A 15,921-nucleotide genomic window follows, 5' to 3' on the forward strand; every position below is an offset into this window, starting at 1 on the left:
CTCGAACCGCTCTGTGTGTATTGTGTAGATATCTGAATAATCTCATATAGGATGTGATTGGGTGAGTTCATTTACCCGTCAGATGCAGAGCGCTTTAGTTTAATGGTGTTCATTACTGATGCTCCAATCAGGATTTTTACTGATGATACGATCCAGATACCTGTCACGAGTTCCCCTTTAAGCAGCGTACTGTGGAGCATGTGAGCGTGCGAGCACCTGCTTTTCCCTTGTGGACAATCGTGACATTTCGACACATGCATTTGTTTGTTTGTCATGTCTCCTCCCTGTTCTGTCATTGGCTGTAGTTTCACGTCTGTCTGAATTGCCCTCAGCCGTCAGCCATTACAATGCTGATTATCTCCGCATATATACCGTGCGCCTCCCAGCACACGAAGCGGAATATTGAATGAGTTATAGTAGATTAGTTTAGAGTCCTTACAATAGATACCCACAGTCGGTCCATAGTTTCATGTTTAGGTTCGTTTGTTAAGTTCACGCTGGTTTCTCCGCTACCAGTCCCTCGCTGTTGTTTGTTTCATGTTTGGTATATCGACCCTGTATCCCGTGACCACGACTTTGATTCCTGCCTTGCCTCGTTTATGCCTGTTTGCTGATTGCCTGAACCTTGCATGTTACTGGATTATGTTTTTGGATCACATTCTGGATTTACCTGCCTGTGTGTCTCTCAATAAAACTGTTCACACTGCGCTTGCATCCTACCTTGTCTCCGTTACGTCACGATACGTGACTATACCAATCTTTTTTTTATTTCAATAGCGCTTTTTACAATAGACATTGTCTCAAAGCAGTTTTACAGAAATATCAACATGGTATACAGATATTAAAGGTGCGAATTTATCCCAACTGAGCAAGCCACTGAGTGGCGACGGTGGCAAGGAAAAACTCCCTAAGATGTTTTAAGAGGAAGAAACCTTGAGAGGAACCCGACTCAGAAGGGAACCCGTCCTCATCTGGGTAACAACAGATAGTGTGAAAAAGTTCATTATGGATTTATATGAAGTCTGTATGGCGTTAGGAGCAGCCGTAGTCCCAGCAGTCTGGAATTAGAGAAGATTTGAGCTAAATCCAGAGGCAGAAAGGATCTGGATCTCTAGTATCTCCATAAATTCGTGTGGGGCTCGGCGAAAGGAGAGAGGGAGAAAAAAGATTATTATGACTGCGAAGTAGTAGAACAGAATCTATTCAGGGTAGGCTTGAGTAAACAAATACGTTTTAAGCCTAGACTTAAACACTGAGACTGTGTCTGAGTCCCGAACACTAATAGGAAGACTGTTCCATAACTGTGGGGCTCTATAAGCGAAAGCTCTTCCCCCTGCTGTAGCCTTCACTATTCGAGGTACCGTCAAATAGCCTGCATCTTTTGATCCAAGTAGGCGTGGCGGATCATATAAAACCAAAAGGTCGCTTAGATATTGTGGCGCGAGACCATTTAGTGCTTTATAGGTTAATAAAAGTATTTTATAGTTAATGCGAGATTTTACTGGGAGCCAATGCAGTATTGATAATATCGGTGTTATATGGTTGTATCTTCTAGTTCTAGTTAGGACTCTAGCAGCTGCATTCTGGACTAACTGGAGCTTATTTATATTCCTACTGGAACATCCAGACAGTAAGATATTACAGTAATCTAATCTAGAGGTGACGAATGCATGAACTAGTATTTCCGCATCATGTAGTGACAATATGTTTCTTATTTTAGAAATATTTCTGAGATGAAAGAAGGCTATCCTAGTAATATTATCTACATGAGCATCAAATGATAGGCTGGAGTCAATAATAACTCCAAGGTCTTTAACTGCTGCACATGATGAAACAGAAAGACCATCCAGAGTAACCATGTGATCAGAAAGAATACTTCTAGCTACACGTGGGCCTAATAAAAGTATTTCTGTTTTATCAGAATTAAGTAGAAGGAAGTTAGTTAACATCCAATGTCTAATGTCCTTTACACAATCCTCAACTTTACTAAGCTTCTGTCTGTCCTCTGGCTTCGCTGAAACATACAACTGTGTATCATCAGCATAACAGTGGAAGCTAATCCCATGTTTACGAATAATTTGACCTAGGGGTATCTTATATAAAGTAAAGAGCAGTGGGCCTAAAACAGAACCCTGTGGAACTCCAAAAGTAACCTCAGTACGCATGGAGAAATCACCATTTACATCTACGAACTGATAACGATCGGTCAGATAAGACCTGAGCCAGGAGAGGACTGTTCCCTTAATACCAACAACATTTTCTAATCTATCAAGTAGAATAGTGTGATCTATAGTATCAAAAGCTGCACTAAGGTCGAGTAACACAAGCAGCGAGACACAACCCTGATCGTAAGTCAGTAGAAGGTCATTTACTACTTTAACTAACGCTGTCTCTGTGCTATGATGAGGTCTAAATCCTGACTGATACATTCCATGAATGTTATTCCTATCTAAGTACGAGCATAACTGCTTTGCTACAACCTTTTCTAAAATCTTAGAGATGAAGGGGAGATTAGATATTGGTCTATAGTTGGACAATTGAGACGGGTCAAGATCAGGTTTTTTAATCAAGGGTTTAATAACTGCTAATTTAAGTGATTTAGGTACATAGCCAGTGCTTAGGGAAGAATTGATTATATTTAAAAGTGGTTCAATTACTCCTGGACAAATCTGTTTAAAGAAACATGTAGGTACGGGATCTAGTATGCAAGTTGATGAATTGGCTGAAGAGATTAATGTAGCTAGTTCGGTCTCTCTAAGCGGAGCAAAACACTCTAAACATTGATCTGATATTGCTACATTGTTATGTAATGGGTTTGTTACAGTACTGTCCGGTTTTAATTTAATGGCCTGTATTTCACGTCTAATATTTTCAACCTTATCATTGAAAAATTTCATGAAATCTTCACTGCTATGTAATGATTGAGTGTTTCTCTCTGTAGTGGTTTTATTCCTAGTTAATTTTGCTACTGTGTTGAAAAGGAATCTAGAATTGTTTTTGTTGTCTCCTATTAAGGTGGAGAAATAGATTTTTCTAGCATCGCCAAGAGATTTCCTATATTTCAGTAGGCTCTCCTTCCATGCTGTTTGAAATATCACCAGTTTGGTTTGACGTCATTTACGTTCTAATTGTCAAGTTGTCTGTTTTAAGGTTCGCGTTTGATCATTATACCAGGGTGCTAATTTTTTCTCTCTAATTATTTTCCTTTTGAGTGGAGCCACTCTATCTAGCGTGTAGCGGAGTGTTGACTCCAAGCTTTCAGTCGCCTGATCGAGTTCTGTGTGATCTGACGGTGATCCAAATCTAATTGATGTCTCTGGGAGGTTATTTATGAAGCTCGGTGCAGTAGCTGATGTGTAGGTATGTTTTACGCGGTAGCGAGACGAGGTGGAAATATTATGATCAATACGTATTATGAACGAGATAAGATAATGGTCTGAGACAACTTCAGACTGCGGAAAAATGATAATATTTTCTATACTTAGTCCGTATGTTAGTATGAGGTTAAGAGTGTGACCACCATTATGAGTAGGCCCGATTGCGTTCTGATTAATCCCTACTGAATCTAAGATGGACACAACCGCTATTCTTAGAGGGTCTTCCAGGTTATCAAAATGAATATTAAAGTCTCCGACGATTAATGCTTTATCTACAGACACAACCAGGTTTGAGATAAAGTCTGTAAATTCACTAAGAAATTCAGTATATGGCCCTGGGGGTCTGTAAATAATAATTAGAGGAATTGACTTATTTTTTGTGGCTACATAACTTATACTGGTATAAAGAATTTCAAAAGAATTAAATTTATGACTAGGTTTTTGTGTGACGACTAGATTTTGACTATGGATGAGACCAACACCTCCTCCTCTACCAGTTGAACGAGGCTGATGTACATAACTGTATCCAGGAGGACTGGCTTCATTTAATGCTATGTACTCGTTTGGTTTAATCCAAGTTTCTGTTAAACACATTAAATTACATTCCTGATCAGTAATGATGTCGTTAACAATAAGAGCCTTAGACGCAAGAGATCTAATGTTTAATAGTCCTAGCTTCAGATCAAAAGTGCTGGATGTGCATTCAATATGATTTAATTTTATGTTAATTAAGTTACGAAGATAGACTTTCCGAGATTTTCTATATATTTGTATAGCTCGGGGAACAGACACAGTCTCTATAGTATGTATTACCTTTCCTGGATTTTTAGTTGAACATTGATTTTACTGAATGTTGTTATTATTGGAAGATGTACTTACGGTAGACAGTCACTTGGAGTGTAGTGTCTTGGAAATGTTGTCTGAAAGCAGTTCCGCTCTGAGGCTGCTGGGGTGCAGGCCATCAGGACGAAACAACCTAGGACGCTCCCAGAACAGATCCCAGTTATTGACAAACACCAGATTCTGCTCATTACACCAAGAGACTAACCAATCATTTAATGCTAGAAGTCTACTGAACTTTTCTGCTCCACGTCTGTATGTGGGAAGAGGTCCAGAGACAATGATCTTCGGGGTGGGTGATCTGCCTCGTACCGTCTCGATCAGGCTGGAGAAGTCCCTCTTCAGAACCTCCGTCTGCCGCAGCCTGGTGTCGTTCGTCCCCGCGTGCAGCACAACCGCTCCAATGCGCTCGTCCTTCTCTAACGATTCATCAGTGACTCGATCACTTGAGTTTTATTTTACTGTGTTTATATTGTTTGGGGAGAGTGTGTGTTCTGTCCATGGATAACGGTTTAGATGTACAACGAAGTGCGTGAGTTTAAAAGACCTGTGTTCCTGTAGGTGTGGAGAGCTCAGTGGAGGATCCTTAGGCTCTTGCCAGAGTTTCTGCGCATGTGGTAAGTGCAGGAGTCAACACCTGTTTCAGTGTTTATTTACAGTCACAGCGTTTAACCTCACAGTTCCTACCTCGCCAGGCAGATCATGTCAGAGGTCAAGGCACTCAGATCACAGATGTGTTAAAGTAACATCTGAACTCATTCATTCATTCACTCTCTCTCTCTCTCTCTCTCTCTCTCTCTCTCTACAGGTTCATTACGCACCGGTTTCACTGACTGCATTTAACGTGCAGCCGAGAAGGAGGACATGGTGACGGAAGGTGAGCTGCATGATGGCAGGCTGATCGCCGATCAGAAGGTACTACACTGAAATACTCCACCCCGGTCAGAGTAACTCTTCTGCACTGGAGCTTTGAAGATAGAAGTTGTTTTAGTTTGAGATGGCGTCGTCACCCTCAGGTTCGAGTTTAAAGCAGAAGAAGTGTTACAGGAACTTGTCATTAATATCTCACTGTGACCCGAAAGCTGCTTGTTGGATGTTTAATGTAAGATTAGAAAGTTCAGCTGGTTTATCTCCTCTCAGGTGTGTGTAAAAGAGAACCTGGTTTTAAAAAAGAGCAAGGTTTTAAATCTACTCTGAGAATAGTGGACATGACAGTAAAGAAACCAGTCCAAAAACCATGGCGATCAGGGCAGAAGAAAAACATATGGCCAAGATGACAGGGAGCGCCATGGCATTTATCACACTTGCCCTCTACTTCTGGATATATTACAGAAAGTCTCGACTTGGACAGATGGATTCTGTGTAAAATCTGTTAAATCTACACCAACCTTTTGTAAATGTACAGAAAGTATATAATCTGTATATGTAAAATATTTAAATAAATAAAAAGCAGTGCTCGTGTTATTACAGGAGGTGACATTTTGTAGGAAAACCTGAACAGTGAACACACCTCGGGGACGTGCACTGTAGGGTTGACAAAAGGCCAAAAACGCTTTAACAACAAGTTTCAGCTCCAGTTAAAGGAAAGTGCTGGACTCAAGTAGTTTTTTTCCACTACAATTCCTAGATAACCGGTTTAGAGTACAAGTAAAATATACTAACTTGTTGATTTGATCATATCACATTCCACAACACTGATTAAACCTGAGGTTCTGATTCTCACAGGGGCCTCTGTTACTGACTGTTTAATACTGTCTCAGTTCTGAGATTCATTTAATGTTCAGTCGAAGTGAATAAGTTTCATATTTAGTGTAAAATATTCGTGTAATCCACCGGTTTCTAAATTACATTATATAGCACATCTATCATGTGCACACTGAAAATTCAAGTCCCAGATGTTTCTAAAACTACACACAACCGTGTGTATATATGTATACAGGAAGTCACACACACACCTCTACTGCATCCTCCAGGAAACACGAATGTAACCTCACCTTTCTCGGCTTCTAATACTCATTCATCTGCTTTAAATATACTTTTTTTCTACACATCCTCAATTCACAGCACCTGTTAATTCTTTATTTCCTTTTCTCTACATCTCTCTCTCTCTCTCTCTCTCTCCTAAACTAATCATACACAACCTCAGCTCACCCTTAAGATATAACCGTTAAGTAAAATTTTCCTTCAGCCATCAGAACAATACATTAACTCTGACGTGTTTGACTGATAGCATTTCACTTCCGTTCTTGCGGTTTTGTAAACATCGAGTATACGGACACTCCGATCACAGGCTTGATCTCGTATAGCTCGTATCTTTAACCCTGCAATTACACGGTTTTAAGCTATTTAGATCGTCAACACTGTACGAAACATTCCCAATAAAATCTTGGACAAATTCTGTAACAAATTCATGCGCGTTCTCCGTTTTTGATCACACGATGCGGATTCTCTAATGATAGACGTGCGATTAAAGAAAATGACCACATCCTCAATCCTTACATCATCAATCAGCATGATCTGGGGTTGTGTAGAAAGCGGGCTTGTATGAACGTGTGTGTGTGTGTGTGTGTGTGTGTGTGTGTGTGTGTGTGTGTGTGTGTGTGTGTGTGTGTGTGTGGCTTTCACCTGCCAGTTGTAATACATGTGGCAGAGTTTGTAGGTGAGTCTCTGCATGTGTTCTGGTTTGAGGACACTGCTGTCGTACACCACGTTGTAGTGAGTTGGGGCCACACTGCTGAAGCGCACTTTGTGACTCACGATGAAGTCGTACCTGACAAATCAAGCCATCAGCATTTAAAACACACCGAACGCAACCTGAAGCTGTGATCAGAAAGAGAAAGAGAAAAAGATGGATGAACTATGCCTGAACACTCCACTCGGGTCACGTGACTTCGGCGTCGATGACCGTTCCGGGAGGAGGGTTGCTCGGTCTGGTGTCGAGGACAGCGAAGAATCTGGAAGAGATGCGTTTCTTCACCACCAACACAGTCAGTTTGGGCCTGTACACAGAAACACTGCTGGCTGAGAGAAAACCCAAAAAGCGTGCGTCAAATCTGTTTTATCGAGATGTCAAGTCTCACGTGTAATCTTCACCCATGGCCTTGGTGGACTGCGTGACCTGAGGCACTTCATAGTCGACTACGCTCAGCAGCACGCCGTCGCCCACGCCGTCTCGGTACACCACGATGCGTGACGGCAAACATTCGTTGTATTTGAAGTAGGCCTTCAGCGCAGCTGAGGAAAAGAAATCAAAACAAAAAGCCATGTCTTAGTGCACTTCTTAACTGAAGCGACAATTCTAAAATTGCTCGCTTTTTCTCCCACGTTCCGTCAGACTGCAGTGTGAGTATTTCATCCTGAGTGTAAAGTCGGAATTCAAAGAGACTGCAGTGTAACGAGGTCATTTATGAGCATGATGTTCCTCCCAGAGTGCATTTCATACCCTGCACACTTTGAAAACCACCTGAGAGAAGGACGGTGCTCTCATGGTTACAGAGCAGTGGCACATAGCATACAGAGCACATAGCATACAGAGCACGGCCCAGACCCTTTATGAGGAAGATGAAGGTGGGGTAGCAGCGAGGAAAACAACGTTCAGAGGACTCAAGACTAAAAAAATTGTGATTCTGTCCTTCAACTGGAAGGAAATGGAAATACAGAGAAGAGTGTGTGAGATTAAGAGAACCAGCTCAGGCCTGGGTAAAGAATCCTGAGATGCAGGAAGTAGTGTTAAAGGCCTCTGAAATTTCCCACCACTGAGCTGAAAAACTCTTGTTGGATTCATAATCTTTACTGATCGTTTGTAGTGGTAACAATATGCAGATATACGAGGGATTAAAAAATATCAACAAATAAAGAAACCATGAGCATGCTGCTATATGCAGAAAGATTATCAGTCAACGTCAGGATGGTGTAATGTGATGCACCACGAAGCTAAACAGGTCTTCCTGATGCTTTTTATTCCTTATACCACAGCAATTTGACAATTAAACATTTTATTCATTAAAAGAACGATATTGTACTTTTTCTCTCTCCTAAAGTTACGATGAACCACAAAGGGTAATGCCCTCTCTTCTGAAGACTGGTGGAAAAGTTCAAATCTAAAATCTAGTTCATTAAACACAACCCTTCTTAAAGCTGTTTACAGAGTCCACACAAGTCATGCTTTAAGTACCTGGACATGCCCGGGTTGAGGCTGGCCACCAGTGCACCGATGGATCTCTTTCCTGCGGCACTGTCGTGGTAGCAGTCGATACCAACATCATCAGGTGCTTCAACTGAAAGAGCAGGAGAAGTCACTAAAACAATGTTTTAATAGAATAACATCAAGGTTAGGAGGTGCCACTGTTGATCAGTTACAAGATCAGATATGCTTTTAAGTGATGATTTTGGTTGTAGTTGAAATCCCAATGCCGGATATATTTCAGTTACTTGAAAAACTCCCAGTGCTTGAAGAACAGAACCGTACCGGGATCTCGACGCTCCACGGCTCTCCTTCCATCTTGCAGTTCATCTGCAAGGAGATCTTTGTGGCTATGGTCATGAGGGTCTGAGGTCTGCTGAGGGTGCGAGCCACCACACACTGGCTTGGACTGGGACAGTCCGCACACAAGTACTTCTTCACGCAATCGTATTTATCCTTACGGTTGGCTGACAGGATCACAACCCCCTTACACACATGATTTAAAGTGAGTGCTTCAGAACAAGAAGTAATGGTAATATGTAGACTGAGGCTGTTAATCTGAAATTCTCTTATGCCGTATTAGACCCATAAAAGGATATACTGTGACGAAAATCACATAGAAGCAGTTGCACTGCACTGCGTGTGTCACATCACAAAAGGTGAAACGACTTTAACAAAGAAAATCAAACAGCAATATCCTTAAACATTCAATTAAAAAAATAAATAAATAAATAAAAACAGTTTCATTTGACTTATTTACTAAGGGAACAGTCCTCTCCTGGCTCAGGTCTTATCTCACCGATCGTTATCAGTTCGTAGATGTAAATGGTGAATTCTCCATGCGTACTGAGGTTACTTTTGGAGTTCCACAGGGTTCTGTTTTAGGCCCACTGCTCTTTACTTTATATATGCTACCCCTAGGTCAAATTATTCGTAAACATGGAATTAGCTTCCACTGTTATGCTGATGATACACAGCTGTATGTTTCAGCGAAGCCAGAGGACAGACAGAAGCTTAGTAAAGTTGAGGATTGTGTAAAGGACATTAGACATTGGATGTTAATTAACTTCCTTCTGCTTAATTCTGATAAAACAGAAATACTTTTATTAGGCCCACGTGTAGCTAGAAGTATTCTTTCTGATCACATGGTTACTCTGGATGGTCTTTCTGTTTCATCATGTGCAGCAGTTAAAGACCTTGAAGTGATTATTGACTCCAGCCTATCATTTGATGCTCATGTAGATAATATTACTAGGATAGCCTTCTTTCATCTCAGAAATATTTCTAAAATAAGAAACATATTGTCACTACATGATGCGGAAATACTAGTTCATGCATTCGTCACCTCTAGATTAGATTATTGTAATGCCATACTGTCTGGATGTCCCAGTAGGAATATAAATAAGCTCCAGTTAGTCCAGAATGCAGCTGCTAGAGTCCTAACTAGAACTAGAAGATACGACCATATCACACCGATATTATCAATACTGCATTGGCTCCCAGTAAAATCTCGCATTAATTATAAAATACTCTTATTAACCTATAAAGCACTAAATGGTCTCGCGCCACAATATCTAAGCGACCTTTTGGTTTTATATGATCCGCCACGCCTACTTAGATCAAAAGATGCAGGCTATCTGACGGTACCTCGAATAGTGAAGGCTACAGCATGGGGAAGAGCTTTCTCTTATAGGGCCCCACAGTTATGGAACAGTCTTCCTATTAGTGTTCGGGACTCAGACACAGTCTCAGTGTTTAAGTCTAAGCTTAAAACGTATTTGTTTACTCAAGCCTACCCTGACTAGATTCTGTTCTACTTTCTCCCTCTCTCCTTTCGCCGAGCCCCACACGAATTTATGGAGATACTAGAGATCCAGATCCTTTCTGCCTCTGGATGGAGCTCAAATCTTCTTTAATTCCAGACTGCTGGGACTACGGCTGCTCTCAACGCCATACAGACTTCATATAAATCCATAATGAACTTTTTCACAATATCTGTTGTTACCCAGATGAGGATGGGTTCCCTTCTGAGTCGGGTTCCTCTCAAGGTTTCTTCCTCTTAAAACATCTTAGGGAGTTTTTCCTTGCCACCGTCGCCACTCAGTGGCTTGCTCAGTTGGGATAAATTCACACCTTTAATATCTGTATACCGTGTTGATATTTCTGTAAAGCTGCTTTGAGACAATGTCTATTGTAAAAAGCGCTATACAAATAAAATTGAATTGAATTGAATTTATATTTAATGAAGTTATATATATATATATATATCTCCATCCATCCATCCATCCAACCTGGAGCCTATCCCAGGGAGCATCGGGCACAAGGCGGGGTACACCCTGGACAGTCCATCGCAGGGCACAATCACATACACACTCACACACCCATTCATACACTACGGACACTATGCTCCATGTAATGTTAGCGATATCCAGTTATTTGTTAAACACTAACGCATTGCAATGTTATAAACTACCTCCTAATGGGCCACCATGCATCGCCATTCAGCCCGTGTCCTGTCAACTAAATGTAGCCTCATGTCACTAATAATTATTCACATGTTCATGCTTTTAATAAATATTTTAATCCTGACACCAAATCAGTGAATTTAAACTAATGCTTGCATTCAGAGTATAAGGGGTGTGTGTGCGTGCGTTTAGGAGTGCACCTTAGCACTTATTAGTCATGTTCAGAGTGTTTGAACTAAAATATCTCTCTCTCTCTCTCTCTGCCAGTATCAGCCAGAGGAGGATGCCCTCCAGGAGTTTTTAATTTTATAATTTTTTTAAAATCTCTCCCCCTTTTTTTTTTTTTAAATAAAAAGCACATTGTGGTATTGAGCATCGTGTACTTTTGGTGGTATCGGTACCGACGACTAGATTTTTGGTATCGTGACATCCCGAATATGTAAGGAAATAGGATCAACTCTGCATACAGGTCAGCTTTGTGTGATGGGGGACTTGCGTAGTGATTCCACATCCACGGCGTGCGGCTCTTCTAAGACATCTACACGAAACCCATCCGGGAATTACCAGGATGAAAGGCCTGGTGTGTAGCTATATGTGGTTGCCACACTTGGATGCAGAGGTGGAAGCATTGGTCAAATCGTGTGCAGTCTGTCAGGAAAACAGAAACGCTCCGGGAAACGCGCCACTGCATGCGTGAGAGTTGCCAGAGCAGCCATGGAGAAGGATTCACATTGATTACGATGCACCACGGATGGGTAGAATGTTCTTGATCGTGGTAGAGGCATTCTCAAAATGGATAGAGGCTTATCTGTTAATCAAGTCTACACCCACAGTTACCATTCAGTGCTTAAGACAAACCTTTAGCCAACACAGGATACCAGAAGTAGTGATGTCAGACCATAGCAGTTTCTTTGTTTTTACCAGTGCTGAATTCCACGAGTTCATGGAAAGAAACGGAATCAAACACAAACACAAGCACAGCACCCTACCATGCATCTTCCAGTGGTCTGGCTGAAAGGGCCGTTCAAACATTCAAAACCCTGATGAAAACAGTGCTGGAGAGTCCGTTGAAAAAGCTAGCCAGAGTGCTGTTCAGTTACCGAACGATGCCACAGTCGACCACTGGCAAATCAGCCGCTAATCAGCTGGGTGGAAGGAAACTGGTCTACACAGGGTCTCATTCATCCTGATTTGAAATGTCACGTGCGTAACAAGCAATTGAGACAAAAATGGTACCATGACCAACATGCAAAGGAAAGATATCTTGTGGTGAGCTCTGGACCTACTTTTATTCCAGGAACAGTTCAGAAAAAGACTGGTCCTGTATGGTGCACAGTAGCATTGGGAAGTGGGCAAGTAGTGCACTGACATACTGATGAGGTGAAAGATGGGCACAATGCAACATCAATAGCACCAGAGTTGTAAGACACTTCACAGCCAGATGTTGACATTCCAGCGCATTCTACAAAAGACTCAGGTTCCCTCATTCTCTGAGGAAAGTCACAAACAAAAACTGGGAGGAACTTCTGAAGTGGCTGTGTCAGAAACTTTCCTTGGGATAGAAAAACCTGAGTTGAGAAGGTCTACATGTACTAAATCTCCAAGCTATCTGAAAGATTATAATTAGTGTAGTGGTGAGTTCCACAACCACAGGACAAGAATGAACCCAGGAACTGAACTGAATCAAGAGAAAGTGGGGCATGCAATAAGACAATGGCCCAAAACAAAGAATGGTTAAAGAACAATAAAGTTATTGGTTTGAATGGCCAAAACTGATGTCCAAGCCCATGTGCAGGACTAATCAACAGTTACTGGAAATGATTAGCTGCAGTTATTGCTGCACAAGGGGGTCAGACCAGATACTGAAGGCAAAAGGTTCACATACTTTTGCCACTCCCAGATATGTAATATTGGATTATTTTCTGCAATAAATAAATGACCAAGTATAATATGTGTCACATTTGTTTAAATGGGTTCTCTTTGTGTAGCTTTAGGACTTGTCTGAAAATCTTGTGTCTATATCGTCTCAACACACTGAAGAGGATGGTTCGAGTGGACAAAAATCTCCAAGGATCACAGCTGGAGAACTGCAGAAATTAGTTGTGTCTTGGGGTCAGAAAGTCTCCAAAACTACAATCCGAAGTCACCGACATCACCACAAGCTGTTTGGAAGGGTTTCAAGAAAAAAGCCTCTACTCTCATCCAAAAACACACTCAGGTGTCTTCAGTTGGCCAGACACTACTGGAACTTCAAATGGGATCGGGTTCTATGGTCAGATGAAACCAAAATAGAGCTTTTTGGTAATAAACACCAGAGGTGGTTTTGAAGCACACAGAGAGGTATCCATATGGAAAAGTACCTCATGCCCATGGTTAAATATGGTGGTGGATCTTTAATGTTTTGGGAATGTTTTTCTGCCAGAGGACCTGGACATTTCGTTAGGATACATGGCATCATGGACTATCAAATATCAACAGATATTAAATAAAAACCTGACTGCCTCTGCCAGAAAGATTAAAATGTGCCGTGGTTGGATCTTCCAGCAGGACAGTGATCCAAAACATACATCAAAATCAACACAAAATCGGTTTACTGACCACAAAATCATCGTCATTTAACACTAATGAGCAGTATTAAAAATATTAACATGGATATCTGAGTCTGATAATAAAATTAACTTCTACTTACAGTCAAATTTAGCAGTGTTTAGGACATTTAACACCGTTCCGTCCAAAAGAAACCAAAAGGGGGTACAAACTTTTACACTCCACTGTATTTGGTTGAAATTGCGCTTATAGAACAACTGAACAGCAACGTTTCCATACAGGTTTTAGTGAAATGTTTAACAATAGCAACTTGACTTGAAATGGATGTTTCATTAGCGTGGCCTGTGCCCAAATCCTGCACGACTGCGTATCTAGGTACACTACACACGGTCTGAACGAATGGAGTCTCTACCGCACCTAGTGCACTAGAGATAGAGATTCCATACAAGGTGATTTGGGACGGAGCCAGTGCACAGAAACCGTTTCCCTGCGAGAGGCGCAGGTGGAGCTGGAGCTGTGTGACTGATTTGTGCACCTGTGACTACAGAACTACCTCAAGTCTCCACACAGAGCGCTGTTCAAGAGAAAAACACTCCTAAAGAACAAATCACTGCGTCAGCGAGACATCAACCCTTTAACTAGACGTTCATCCCAATTCCACACAAATACCGCGGAACTATTTAGGGCTGAGAGACAGTTCAAAAAGCAGGGAAAATAAAGTGTTAGTAACGAGGCTGTGTTGCTGGTCACGCGTGGTGTAGACGCGCTGATACAGAGTGTAGCGCGAGTAAGATCTGTAATGTCTAATTCAGAAACCACAAGGTGCAGTGAAAGTGAGATTTTATTATTCATTTAGGACTGGACTTTAATTCTGTGCTTTTTCTGCATCCATGAAAAATAATGCTATCTATCTAACTATTTATAAATGTTTATATATATTTATCTTATTTAGTTAGTTTACATTTATATTATATAAGTACTTATGCATTATTTTTTTATGGATGCACAAAAAGCACCGAATTAAACTACAGTCCTAAATTTTATATATATATATATATATATGTGTGTGTGTGTGTGTGTGTGTGTGTGTGTGTGTGTGTGTGTGTTGGGTTCTTTTCTGTTTTGGACAAACATCTGTGTAAAGTTTTAGTCTGAATTTATATTTGTAACACTCAGTTTGTGGATTTTATTTTAAATAAACAAAAAAAGGCACTGAAAGTTTGCCCCGCCCCCATCAGATTAATCGAAAAAAAATAATCGATTGTGAAAATAATCGTTAGTTGCAGCTGTAATAATAAGCTGCATCATGAAATTGATTTTTTAACAAAAGAAATTTTGATTATTTTCAAAATGGAGTTGTGTTTGAGAAGAATTGAGTGTAATATAGTGTGAATCATAAAAATTCTATTTTATTTCTATTTGTTTACAGAAAGTCTTCAGCAATAAAAGCAGCATTTTGCTGTAGTTGTTAAGAGGCCGTTTACACCACAACGTTTTCAAATAAAAACCGAAAACTTCTGATGCGGTTTGGCTGTTCGTTTCCATGACGACTGCGTTTCGGGGCCTGAAAACTTTGGAAAACGGGTTTCAAAGGACAAGTTTTTGAAAACGATGCCGTTATCATCTCCGGTAAATCATGTAAATTATTATCCAGAAAAACCACACCTCCTCCGTTTACTTGTATTTGTTTACAGCGCGGTCTTTCCCTCATCAATATGGCGGACATGTTGACGTGAATGCTTACGTGCGCATGCGCGTAGTATTTCTTTACAAAGTGACCTCGCCAGTTACACACACATTTTGTCTTTTTTGTGTTTATTTCTTGAGAAATAGAAGAGAGAAGCTCGAATTTGCCGTAAATGTCCAATACAAACCCAACTTTACCTCAGTTTATACATTAAAAACATAACAGAAATATAAAGTTATTTTAGCTGCTAAATGACATCCACTTTTACACTCACTGTTGTTTATTTTAGTTGCTATAAGCAGGGAGCAAACAATGGATTTTATGATAAAGTAAGGTTATACTTAAATATTGCACTACATAGGGTGTAGACCGTCATTATTTCATCCCTAATAAGTGCACTTAAACCGGAAATGACATCAATTTGGGATTCGGCCACACAGCTTCCGTTTAACTTACCTCGGGTTTAAAAACAGAACGGGGTTTTAATTCCTCAAACACAGACAAAATAACCAGCTTTTATGTTTAAACGGGATCAAATCTAACTGTAAAACTGTCAGAAATAATTTAATCTGGAGATGATTAGTTCGGTGTAATAACTCAACTGCTCAGGAGATACCCGCTGCAGCTTTTTCTTCTTCTGTGATTTCTACTGGTCGGCGACGCAGCTGTTAGGCGCGTTACCGCCACCGCGTGGACTGGAGGATATAGTTCCAGGTTGGAGGAAGTCTATCCTAACAAACTTACACCAATAATTTCCATCATGGTTTTATTAGATCCTATTTATTATTCCAGTGGAGTTTATGACTTCTTCATGAATGCCAG

General features: G+C 40.7%; 2 protein-coding genes across 6 annotated transcripts in view; both read right to left on the reverse strand.

The window, feature by feature from the left end:
- Positions 1-15,921, reverse strand: part of LOC128630089 (NACHT, LRR and PYD domains-containing protein 12-like) — a 98,146-nt gene that overhangs the window by 71,097 nt on the left and 11,128 nt on the right. The window lies entirely within an intron of this gene.
- On the reverse strand, positions 746-8,809 carry LOC108261797 (piwi-like protein 1). Its single transcript, XM_047153894.2, has 4 exons — positions 8,686-8,809; positions 8,392-8,494; positions 7,298-7,451; positions 746-7,216 (listed from the first exon to the last, which is right to left on the reverse strand). The coding sequence occupies exons 1-4, from the start codon at positions 8,758-8,760 to the stop codon at positions 7,099-7,101; spliced, it is 450 nt and encodes a 149-aa protein (XP_047009850.1). The 5' UTR covers positions 8,761-8,809; the 3' UTR covers positions 746-7,098.

The sequence above is a fragment of the Ictalurus punctatus genome, unplaced genomic scaffold (genome assembly GCF_001660625.3).
Source record: "Ictalurus punctatus breed USDA103 unplaced genomic scaffold, Coco_2.0 Super-Scaffold_100046, whole genome shotgun sequence".
In the NCBI taxonomy this organism is placed as follows: Eukaryota; Metazoa; Chordata; class Actinopteri; order Siluriformes; family Ictaluridae; genus Ictalurus; species Ictalurus punctatus.

Excerpts from the sequence above, each read along its gene's own strand:
- LOC108261797 (XM_047153894.2), bottom strand. The coding sequence starts at position 8,760 with ATGACCATAGCCACAAAGATCTCCTTGCAGATGAACTGCAAGATGGAA. Across the intron at positions 8,495-8,685 it reads CGTGGAGCGTCGAGATCCCG|TTGAAGCACCTGATGATGTT; the intron begins GTACGGTTCTGT and ends CTGCTCTTTCAG. Across the intron at positions 7,217-7,297 it reads GCCATGGGTGAAGATTACAC|GCCCAAACTGACTGTGTTGG; the intron begins GTGAGACTTGAC and ends TTCTGTGTACAG.